Genomic DNA, 12088 nt, shown 5'->3' on the forward strand with positions numbered 1-12088 from the left:
ACACACACACACACACACACGATGGGAAAAATTCGACCAGCAACCTCCCAGTGGTGCCCATCGGGTAATACTAATGTTGGCGGTAATTGAATACATAGGCAAAAATGCATAGATAACTTTGATACGCCGTAACTTCGCGAAAAAAATCGTACGGTATTTAATTTTTTTTTTTATTTGTAGAGAAAAGTCCATATTTTACCATAGTTATGATGATATTTGCAAAAAAAATTTATTACACTCCGTAGAGTTCGTCAAACTATGCAAATTTTGGGAAAAAAAACACGTCAGGCTTTGTCCCTTTATTTCTAAGTCTATTCTTTTAAGTCTATATGCGTTATACACGTTGCCACTTGATGTGTCATGCGTAGAAAAGAAAGACGAAATTTATTGTTGGAAATTCTATTATTCCATTTTCATTCTACATGCGCCTTCAAGACAGAAAAGAACAGAGGATTACAGAATAGCACTATACTAACGACTAACATTGATTAATAAATTAGAATTTTAAAAATTTATATTTTTTTAGAAACAATACAATTTCATCATTCATACATGTGCGGGTGGAGGGGCGATGAGTATCTCGCCTTTTATAAACTCATATAATTCGGATACCTAAACATATATTTTAAAGCCTACACATGTGACTCTTAATAAATAATAGATACAATAACAAAAGGCCAAGTTAAATTAAGAGAAACAAGTTTCAAATTCTCTTGCTATTAAAAAAATTGCATTTTGTTTAGATTCCTAAATTAGTTACATATATGCATATATGCGGTTGTGAAAAACCAAATAATACTATGACATTAAATATTACAGATAACTTTATAATTAACTTTGTAATGAAATTTTTGAAATGTTGAAATGTAGGGATACAACTTAACCACATTGTCATATGACAGTCATGCACTCATATCAATTGTTAACCAGCGATGATTGATGAATTAGAGATATCTATTTTGAATTGGCTTATTTTAAATTAAAACAATTCTAATTTAATTTAATTTTAAAAATTATCATAAAAATTAATTTAAATTTAATATTATTTATATTTATATCTTATTTCTATCTTTCTTAATATTGTAAATGGTTCTTAGAACGATTGAGATACATTAATATATATAAGAAAATCGTTATGGTCGTATAATAATTCTAACAAAACTACTTCTTGACTAAGCCAGCGAAAATTCATGATCATTTTTTTGATGAGGATGCTTTATTCGCGTGGTTCGCGTTATCAGTCTTTCGCAATAAACGCAACAAGTGCAAATATATTCGCAATAAATGTTTATATTTTAGTGTCAATTCGCAGATTAAATTATCTACGTGATAGAAAAGCTATTACAGGATGAATATCCCGTGTCCTCAGTGTATTCAGATTTAAATTATAGATTTTTCGTTATGAAATATATACATATATAATCACATTATAGTATAAATTAATTCTTTTCTGAAAACTACGTCTAATATATAATAAATAATAACTAAATATTAATATAGTTATTTGCTTTTTGGTATCCAAGAATAAAAATAATTATTCGAAAGAAATAAAAATTAATTTTTCTTATTTATATTTGTAAATTCTTATAATTCTCTACATTATATGCATCATTTTTTTCTTTTTTGTAAAGGATACGTTGTAAAATTATTACCATACTTGCTCATACATCTCAATATTTTATGAGTATTTCCTCAGTTTGACCTTTGTAAGATCAAATTCAGAATTGATATTATTAATCGTTATAGGCGACGATCGATTAGTCCTGGGAGTAGCCGCGCAATCCTCGCGATTTGGACGTATATGTGTGTGTATGTATGTATATATATATATGTGAAAACAAGAGTGTAAGAGTTCCATCTAGGCATGCGCGAAACTTCCTCTCTCTTTTCAGATACTATGAGCGGTGGTGTCTACGGCGGTGGTAAGTACAGTGCTCTCCATAATTATTCCTCAGTTAGAAAGCGAACTTGTTTATCCCGCAATAATCTCGTACAATCATTTTCGATTACCTTAGACGAGGTAGGTGCTATCATCTTCGACGTCGGACACCAGAGCCTCCGCGTGGGATATGGCGGAGAGGACACACCGAAGGCCGAGATCCCGACGACCCTCGGGGTGTGGGAGGAGCCCGCCGATCCCGGCGGGATTGATTGCAACAACTTTAACAGGAAGCATTATAACATCGACGTCACGGCTATTCAAGTGCGAAAGAAGGGTATGTTACCGCACGTTTTCATATATCATATTATAGATATAACGTATAAATCTTATGTTTATTTCCTCTTCCTATACATACATACATACATACATACATACATACATACATACATACATACATACATACATACATACATACATACATATATGCATATACAGTGGTGTGCTTAAATGATTTTAAAATTAACTAGAGATGAGATAAAAATATATAAATTATCTTAGATTTAGATAGAATTTATCTTAGATAAGATGAAGTAATAATAATAATAATAATAATAATAATAATGATAATAATAATGATAATAATGATAATAATAATGATAATAATAATGATGATAATAATGATGATAATAATGATAATAATAATGATGATAATAATGATAATAATAATAATAATAATTACAAAACGAAACACTCGACTACATGGACAAACACGAGACATACAAATACCTCGGATTTCAGCAAAACACAAGAATTAACCACACAGATGTCAAACAACACCTACAACAATACTAGAAAACCAGACTTTCCACACTACTAAAAACAAAACTAAATTTGAAAAACGTATTCAAAGCAATAAACACATACGCAGTATCACTATTAACATATTCTTTCGACAAATACAAACATTACGGCAATACTTTCACAGTAAACAAAACAGGTTACACAAAGCAATAACACAAACAGATAGAAACTACACCTCGCTAAATTTAGCCGCGCAAAATCATGAATTCGACACACATGACAGAAATGAACACATACAAAATAAAATAGAAACATGGACCCAAAAACAACTACATGGAAAACACCGCTACATAGTGAGCAACATATGCATAAGCGCAAAAGACACATATACATGACTACAGCAAGGTAAACTGTTCCCAGAAACGGAAGGATTTATAATAGCAATACAAGATCAAGTAGTAGCAATCAAGAACTATCTAAAACACATTATCAAAGATCCAAATACACATGACGACAAGTGTAGAAAATGTAAGCAGTTCCCGGAATAGACATATAACAGGAGGATGTAAATTACAAACATAGAATATACAGAAAGATACTACACAGTAGCCAAAATAATACACAAAGCAATTATCAATGCATACAACATAGAACAAAACAACACACCATACTACAAGTACACACCAACAACCATCACTGAAAATGAGGAATACGAAACTATACTGGGATATAACAATACACACGGACAATGAAATTCAATAGACCAGATATTATATTCACAAAGAAAAGAGAAAAAATAACATATCTGATCGACATCTCAATACCAAATGACGCAAACATAGAACACAAGCACAACGAGAAACAACAAAAAGTATACATAATACCACTAATAATGTCAGTAACAGGCATAACACCAAACACGTTCAAAAAGTACCTGACACAGCTAAAACTACCTATGTACAACCACGAAGAAGCACAAAAAGCCTCATCATACTAAAAACTTGCAATATAACAAGAACATTTCTAAACACTACGTGAGAGCGAAACTCGACTTGGCAGTGTCCCGTCCAGTCTCTTCAACACCTCTAAGAGTAGGGAGAGTAAAAAGAAGAAATAAAAATAATAATAATAATGAGGAATTTCATCGTTGCTTCACGATATTGTTGCCATCGTGTTCCCACATGTTCGCATTCGACAATCTGACTTAAATTAATTAATTCCACATTACGATTTTCTTTCTCTTTCCGGATCAATTCTGACGGAGAGGACAGCTTTAAATAGCGATTAGTACTAATGGTCATTGATGGGTCTCTAAGTTGCGCGGTGATGGTCGGGGTTAACTAATTCCAGATTAGTAATTCGCTATGTTATTTGTTGTTCTTAGATGATTTTAAAATTAGCTAGATAAAGATGAGATGAAAATATGTAAATTCATCTTAGGTAAGATAAAGATGATTTTGTTTTAAATATATCTAAATAAAAGATAAAATTATATGGCGATTCATCTAGATAACTTCTAGATAATATTATTTTTTAAACCGCTTATGTAAACACAGTTATAAAAAAATGTATATTATAAAAGGATATAAAAATATATTCATATACTTTTATTTATAAATTTTTATCGCTTACTGCTTAAATTCTACTATTTAAGTATTTTTATGTACTTGACTCTAAACCAAATTATCTGAACATTCGTCTAGATAATTTAGTAAAGATAACACTTTTTCTTATCTTAGTTGCAGATATAGATAATACATATTTTTATAACTAGAATACGCTCTTAAAAACATAGTTTTAGAAACATCCGGTGTATATAATATATGTATATAGACATTATAGAAAATATATTTGCCTAATAAAAATAAAATTTATAATTTAAAATATATAACAATGTTATTTTTGATAAGTTCATAATATTCCCTAATATATTTAATAGCTTACTTAATAATTCATAATATTGAAATAATTCATAATATTGAAATGTCTGATCTCGATTTAGATATGGAGATAGTGAGTTTGATGAAGGACGGCATGATTGAGGACTGGGACATGTTTGAACGACTAACCGAATACACGTACAAGCAACGATTACATGCCTTAGCTGAACACCATCCGATCTTGATGACCGAGTGTCCGTGGAACACCCGATTGAAGCGCGAGAAGTTGCTGGAGCTGATGTTCGAGAAGTTCAACGTGCCGGCCATGTACATTTGCAAGAACGCCGTTTTAGCAGCGTATGCGAATGGCAGATCTACGGCAATGGTCGTGGACAGCGGTGCAACGCATACTAGCGCCGTGCCAGTTCACGATGGTTACGTTATCACGCAAGGGATCGTCAAAAGTCCCTTAGGTGGCGACTTCATCACCATGCAATGCAGACAATTCTTCGAGGAGAAGGAGATCGAATTGTTGCCGGCTTGCCTCGTCGCTAGCAAAGGTATGTGTCTTGCGAATCATAGATCGGTGTAAAAACTTTAGTCAATTAATAAAATTTAAGAAATTGTAAAAAGAAGACGATGCAAAACATAAACTTTCACCATTTACTTTATCTAAATTTCGTGTAATCCTACGCAAAAGAAATTACAGTAGCTATACTTGACATCTCAGTCGATCGTTTTTAATCGAGATTAAAAATGATTTCAATTACGGATTTTTTATTTATAAACTTATAATTCTTCTAGACGTAGTGCGTGAAAGAGATCCACCACGTTGGACGAGACGACCAGGACCCCAACCGACGTCTTCCTGGCTGAGTTATACGGTTCGAGAGCTGTTGCAGGACTTTCAAATGAACTGCCTGCAAGTATCGGACAGTCCGTATGACGAAGACGTGGCGAATACTCTGCCCATGAAGCACTACGAATTTCCAACCGGATACAATGATGATTTCGGACCCATAAGGCTCATGATACCCGAGGCTCTTTTCGATCCCAGCAACGTTAAGGGTGTAGGCGCGAGTATCTTAGGAGTCGGCCCTCTGGTCACTACGAGTGTCGGGATGTGCGACATGGACATCAGACCAGTACGTACTCTCTCAAAAAATTGTCGGTTATATTATTTTACAAAGAAATGTCTATGTTGTAGAGTCTGTATGGTAGCGTAGTGGTAACCGGTGGCAACTCGTGTCTTCAGGGTTTCAGTGAGAGACTGAATCGGGATTTGGCCAGCAAAACCCCGCCGGTAAGCTCACTTCTAAATTTAATACTTATTATATTATCGAGTTTTAATTGTGAGCTCTCTTGAGCTTTACGACTCGATAATTTGATTTGCAGAGTATGAGACTGAAAATAATTAGCGCGAACAGCTCGAGCGAGCGTCGTTATGGTGCCTGGATCGGGGGCTCGATCCTCAGCTCTTTGGGCTCGTTCCAGCAAATGTGGCTGTCACGTCAGGAGTACGAAGAATCCGGTAAGCTGATTTTGGAAAGATGCGCATAATTCAGTAATGAAGAAATTAACAAATCTTATTGTTAGTATAAGAGCTACAATTTCAAAAATTAATTATTTTTTATTTCAAATCTAATGAATAATAATTGTCCAAATCCAACAACAATTTTAAAGATATTTAAAAGATATTTGAACAAAAATTCAAACAGAAAATTAGTTTGTTTAGACGTCTGCGACATTTTTAGTTCAATCACAGATCGATCAAGTAAATTTATTTTAAAAGCGTTTTACATATAATAACGATTGACTTAATGGCGGCGATATGACCTAAGCCGTCCTAATAAGCAACAACTAAGAAACGCATTCTGAAATTCCTAAGAGTTCAAGAATTTTATAACGATAAAACGTATATAGATATAATGTGCGAAAGATTTTCCTCGAGTATAATTTTTCACGGTAAAACTTTTTATAGAATGCGTTTCGAAGCAATTCTCTATACGTACTTATGACAGAAAGTGCGATTAATCAGAAACATTTTGTGTAAGTACGAGTAAGAGCATTGTTTAATCGACAACTCGCTTTTGCCAGTGTTAGATAGGAAAGTATAAATGTGTAAAACATGCGCGGCTTATAAGGATACAGTTCCTAATTACTCCAAGAATCTTCCATGTATATCGTATATATATTTTTTAGAAGAAAGATCACACTTTCCGGCAAGATTAGGTTAGGTTAAGTTAGATTCATTTCGCAAACATAAATGGAGGTATGCGAGGTAGACTATTTTTTATAGATTATTTAATAGATCATCTTTAGACATATTTATTGCATTGTGAGAATAAAATATTCGCTTTAACATCGAGACAATAGTAACATCCATTATCGTGAATATTGTTGCTCAAAGTTAACCTGAAGAAAAAGCGACATTATCACATAACTTAGCAAGCGTAATATCTCTCTAACATCACGTAATCGCTATTTATATCCTATTAAATATAAAAATCAATATCGATATTGAGGCTGAAGTAGGTAGATATTTTGATACAAAAAGAAAAAATGTTGCTTCAACTGAATGTAAGAGGCATTGAGCTCTATACATACTGGAGTAAGCCATCGAAGAGTAGGGGTAACAAAAACAGGTCTAAAGGATAGATAGATTTGGTTTAGAGGCTATCTTTGTCAGACGTTCAATGATAGGTTGGATTATATTATAATATGAAGTGAGACAGACTTGCCACCAAATATATCTGTCTTTTTTCTGTGGTGTATAACAAGTTTGTTTAATCTAATTTTAACTCTACATTTCTATAGAAGAACTTATACAAACTAAAACGAACAGACTGTAGTAGAGAACCTCAAGGAGAGAGAAGCGACAACTGGTCACGTGACTAGCTATATTCGTGATTGGCTGGCATAATATGTACTATTTGGACATTGTGACGCCAATGCAGTGCACACCGAAAAATGTCAAATGTGTGAGGTACTGTGAGGTTATACTGCATTGGCGTCGCAATGTCCAAATAGTACATATTATGCCAGCCAATCACGAATAGCTAGTCACATGACCAGTTGTCGCTTCTCTCTCCTTGTGAGGTTCTCTAGACTTAGCTGATGGTTCACTCCAGTATATATAGAGCTCAATGGTAAAAGGTGACTAAAAAATGCTTAAATGCAGCGACAGCGCATTTCAAGGAGGCAACAACTCAAAATTTCACATAGAAATCGAAATTTTATCGAAATATATTTTATAATTTTAGAAATCGAAGTTCTCAAGTTGTTTAGAATTTGAATTTTTTATATAATTATTCAATCTAATTTTTATTTACATTTTTGCATAATGTGAATAAAATATTTAATAATACATTATTACTGGGGATTGTAAAAAAAATTAAAGCATCATAAAATTGAAAAATGTTGAGCTGTTCCTTTCTCGAACTGTATCAATTTTATCAAAATCGACGTAAAAATTATAATATTTAATCACAATTTTTAAATCAAAATGTGTAGGAAGAATACGAACAATATATCAAAGTAGAAACATAATAGATCATAAACTAGTACTTTATATTTAATCGTGATTCAGTGGAAACGATATAACTTAAATGCGTTATTATGTGATTTATAATTCTTCGATAAAATCAAAATTATTGCATAGCTATTAATGAGATAGTCTTCGAACGAGATTAACACAGTCGTATACAATCTCTAAACATGCACACGAGACAAACTGTACATTTTTCGTATCGTTTTGCTGGAAATATTGCATATATTATAATAATAATGTAAAAATTTAAAAAAATACGTTTGAGTAGTTTTCTTACATATTAAAGAAAAGAAATACAACTACAGTACAAATGAAAAAATTTAGATACACTATCATAAAAAATGGACAGAAATGCAGTACAATTCGAAATTTAGGCGAGTAAAATAAATATTATAGATTACTACAGTACAACACGCAGGGAGAATTGGGTACATTATTTCGAAAAAGTTTTCTTTCATTTCGCAAGAAAAACGCAGATAGTATTCTAATAATAGTATGTCACGTGCTATGCCTATATAATGTATTGTATGTGAGCATGTCGTGCAATATATGCCCTGTTTCTAGTCCTTTAAGCATTTGTATCGAATGAAGTTCGGAGATGGTTTGTAATCAAAACTGCTTGTGTTATATAAATCATGTGAATCGAAATAAGGAGGCAATCTTTTTCTTTCCCAAGAATCTCTTCAAGGAAGTTGAAGGGTGAAAGTAAAATGTATGATGTCAGTGGACGAAGGGGAACTGACGAGAAAGAAAAGGATAAATTTTAATAGTTATAAAACGTTATGAGTTATTCTAATTTGTTATAGGGTTATTTGTTCTTTTAATTTAGATAAAGTGTAAAAATTTTTAGTTTTTTTTAATATTTTATATTTATTTAACATTTTTAAATAGGTTTTATATAGTTAAGTTTTATATAATTACAAGAACAAAAAATATTAATCTTGTTTACATATAACAGAAAACACTAAAAGTTTCGACTGCTGCCATTATCATTGACTTTCTTGCATTAGGATAGAGTTTACGATATTTACTGACGACTTGCAAAACGCACTCTTTTTAATTTTCGTCCTTTGTTAATAAATTTGCATATTCTGAAATTATATTTATTCCTCTTTTGACGACATTGTTGATAACTTGCAAACTTCTGACTACTTTTTGACATTCTATATACTCAGTATTTTCCGTTTAAAGTGATGGATTAATATTAAGCCAATTAACATCGATTCCCAGTTTTTCAAAAAAAATTTACCGTTTCTGTTTTTTTTTCCTTTTTGTACTTTGTATTATCTTTTTTTTTATTACGATTCTCTACATGGGTTTGTGTATAGGAAAGTCTATTCGAATCTTTCAAAGAGTGCCGTGAAAAAAGAAAAAGATCTGGTTGCTAGGCAGCTGTTTATCGTAGTTCGTTTTTATGAAGTTTTTTTTAATGTTTGAATCGACACGGTGCGCATCGTACGGAAATAACAAGATCATCTGAGATACATCGATACATATTTGGTTTATTACATATATCTGGTTAGGAAGGTCGACTTTGTCCAATTGGGGACATCATGTAAGTTCATATCATAATAGTCGATACCTTCCATCAAGCCAATTATTTGAGGCTAGCCGCAAGGCGATCATCCAAATTCTATCTTTGCCTTAAGGTGATTTATCCGCAAGGCGATCATCCAAATTCTATCTTTGCCTTATGGTGATTTATATCTTTATCAATCTAATCTTATCTAAGCTGATTAATATTTTCTCTGCCTTAAAGATATCTGAAAACTATAAAACTTTTATTCATATTTTGCCTTACGGTGATATTATCCATAATCATTTTTATCTTGCCTTACGGTGATATCATTTAATTCATATTTTTATATATCTAATGCCGTATAGTGATACTATCTCAATTTTCATATTTTCTTTGTCATATTGAGCGCGTCAAGCGTGAGTCGGAAAATATCTTATGACTATATAATTATATTTCCTAATTTCTTTATAGACGCAGGAATTCTTTACTGATATATATATATTTCCTGGTTCCTGTTTTGAATCCTATAAATATCCTGGTTCCTGTTTCTAAGATGAAGACAACTCCTATATAACCTATACTACATTCAGTCCTGTACATTATATGAAATAACGTCGTAAAACAAGGAAGGATTATTCATAGCAAGAATATTGTATGAATTGATATTAATCTTGGAATAAGAGTTAAGAAGTTACGTTCGGTACGTACAAAATTACATTTTATTGTTACCGAACAGTTTGAAACTTTCAGCGTGAAGGGAGGTCCATAATTATATTCTATATAGATTTGCAACTTTAATTTTTCACTGGTACAAGTTTTTATTTTCACTTAACACAATTTTTTTATATCATTATTTTTCTAGTACGATTCTACATGAGTTTGCAATCGAAAGCAAAGTCTATATTAAAATATAACATGGCAAATTATAGAAAGGTAAGTGAAGCGGAAGCAAAACCTCGCTTTAAATTGCTATTAAATGCTTATGCTTACATTTAGTACCTATCTGCATGACAAATATATAATTTTCATATCCAAATAAAGAAATATTTTATATTTTTCACACGATTTCTTAGATATGACTCGACAAAAACTAAATGCAATATCCAAATAATACTGTTACGTCCTGTGGACTCCACGATTCTTTCCTCCTCCCCGATTTACACAGATCCGCGTTCCGCAAACGTATTAATTGTGAGACCCGAAATTAATTATAAGAAATAAACGGAAAAAGACAGTGATTGTGAAACAGCTCGACCGGTAAAATTATGAAACCTACACAATAATCGATAAGTCATAGGTAATGATGAAATATCACGCTCGACACGTTATCAACAGACCAAAGAACAAATTAAGAAAGAACTTCTTACGCAAGAGGGATTTAAAGAACGCCGAACTTGTGACTATGAATCACAAGACAGGAACTGCCCTTTGCCCTACAGGAAGGGCAGACGAATAGTATAAAAGCAACAAATCTTCAAGAAGACTCGCTCATTCCGACTGCATCTTGGCACTTGCGCACCGTGTAATACACACTCACTGTGACCATCAAACTCAACCAGTTAGCAACCAGCCAGCATCCTACTCATTCGGCAATTCGAGAGAACCCAGCCATCCGGAGAGTCGACTGAACTGTCATCACAGACCAGCCACTTGTACAGATCAAGTATGGAAATCGCTGCCCGCCAAGCGGTCAAACGCGCCCTCCGGTGGAAACAAGATAATTCACGGCCGATGCGAACACTCGCTAGACTGATGACATTGCACGACTTCCACAATTATCAGGAGTTCAGGGAGCGGTTTTTCTCGTCGGCTCCTAAAAGAAATCGCTCTTCCTCCTCCTATTCCACCTCATTTTCGGGGTCTTTATCCACCTCATCACCCTCGACTTCTTCAACCTCTTTACTCCTTTCCTCATCTTCTTTCGACTATCCCAAGCCTTCATACTCCCCTCTCCTCCTATCAGAAGATACCTACTCTTTTAGATCCCCTTCCCCCCTAGTAATAACCATAAACGATTCCCCTCCTAACTCTCCTGAAAACCCAGAGGTCATCGACCTCACCGACGAAGAAACCGTAGAAACACGACACATACACACATAAAATTATACAACTATCTATACATTTCAGAGTCAAATGTTTAACTCATCTCTTGTTTATTTCTATTTAATATTGAATAAATGCTAAATTGTTACTTTATGCAAATTTAGCGTCTTGTTAAAACCCCTGCGTTCCTTCCTACTTCCCCTGAGATCGCACAAGGTCCTATCCCGCGTAAAAGGGATTTAATTCCCTTACCGAAAAGGACCGACGAACGGACCCCTGAGATAAGCCAGGTAAAAGCGACTATCCAGTCGTTGACCTGCAAAAGGACCAGACAGTCCGTTCGACCCGAAATCACTCCGATTTCGGGAAAACGCTGTTACGACCTTCGAGTGGCTTTTCCTTCGTGCAGGCCA

General features: G+C 33.4%; 1 protein-coding gene across 1 annotated transcript; it reads left to right on the forward strand.

Annotated features, from left to right (window-relative positions):
* The first annotated feature begins 1892 nt into the window (after positions 1-1892).
* LOC145941041 (actin-like protein 6B) lies at positions 1893-8764 on the forward strand. The gene is made up of 6 exons (XM_083046817.1): positions 1893-1922; positions 2016-2216; positions 4686-5123; positions 5368-5708; positions 5771-5866; positions 5959-8764. Exons 1-6 carry the CDS (start codon positions 1898-1900, stop codon positions 6121-6123), a joined length of 1266 nt encoding a protein of 421 aa, XP_082902943.1. The 5' UTR covers positions 1893-1897; the 3' UTR covers positions 6124-8764.
* Positions 8765-12088: the final 3324 nt, after the last annotated feature.

The sequence above is a fragment of the Prenolepis imparis genome, unplaced genomic scaffold (assembly GCF_030444845.1).
Source record: "Prenolepis imparis isolate NDT839.2.m4 unplaced genomic scaffold, iyPreImpa1.0 SCAF_9, whole genome shotgun sequence".
Lineage (NCBI taxonomy): Eukaryota > Metazoa > Arthropoda > Insecta > Hymenoptera > Formicidae > Prenolepis > Prenolepis imparis.

Bases quoted from the DNA above. Each gene is read 5' to 3' on its own strand.
- LOC145941041 (XM_083046817.1), top strand. From the start codon at position 1,898: ATGAGCGGTGGTGTCTACGGCGGTG. The intron at 1,923-2,015 runs GTAAGTACAGTG...CGATTACCTTAG, and splicing joins CGGTGGTGTCTACGGCGGTG to ACGAGGTAGGTGCTATCATC. The intron at 5,124-5,367 runs GTATGTGTCTTG...TAATTCTTCTAG, and splicing joins TTGCCTCGTCGCTAGCAAAG to ACGTAGTGCGTGAAAGAGAT.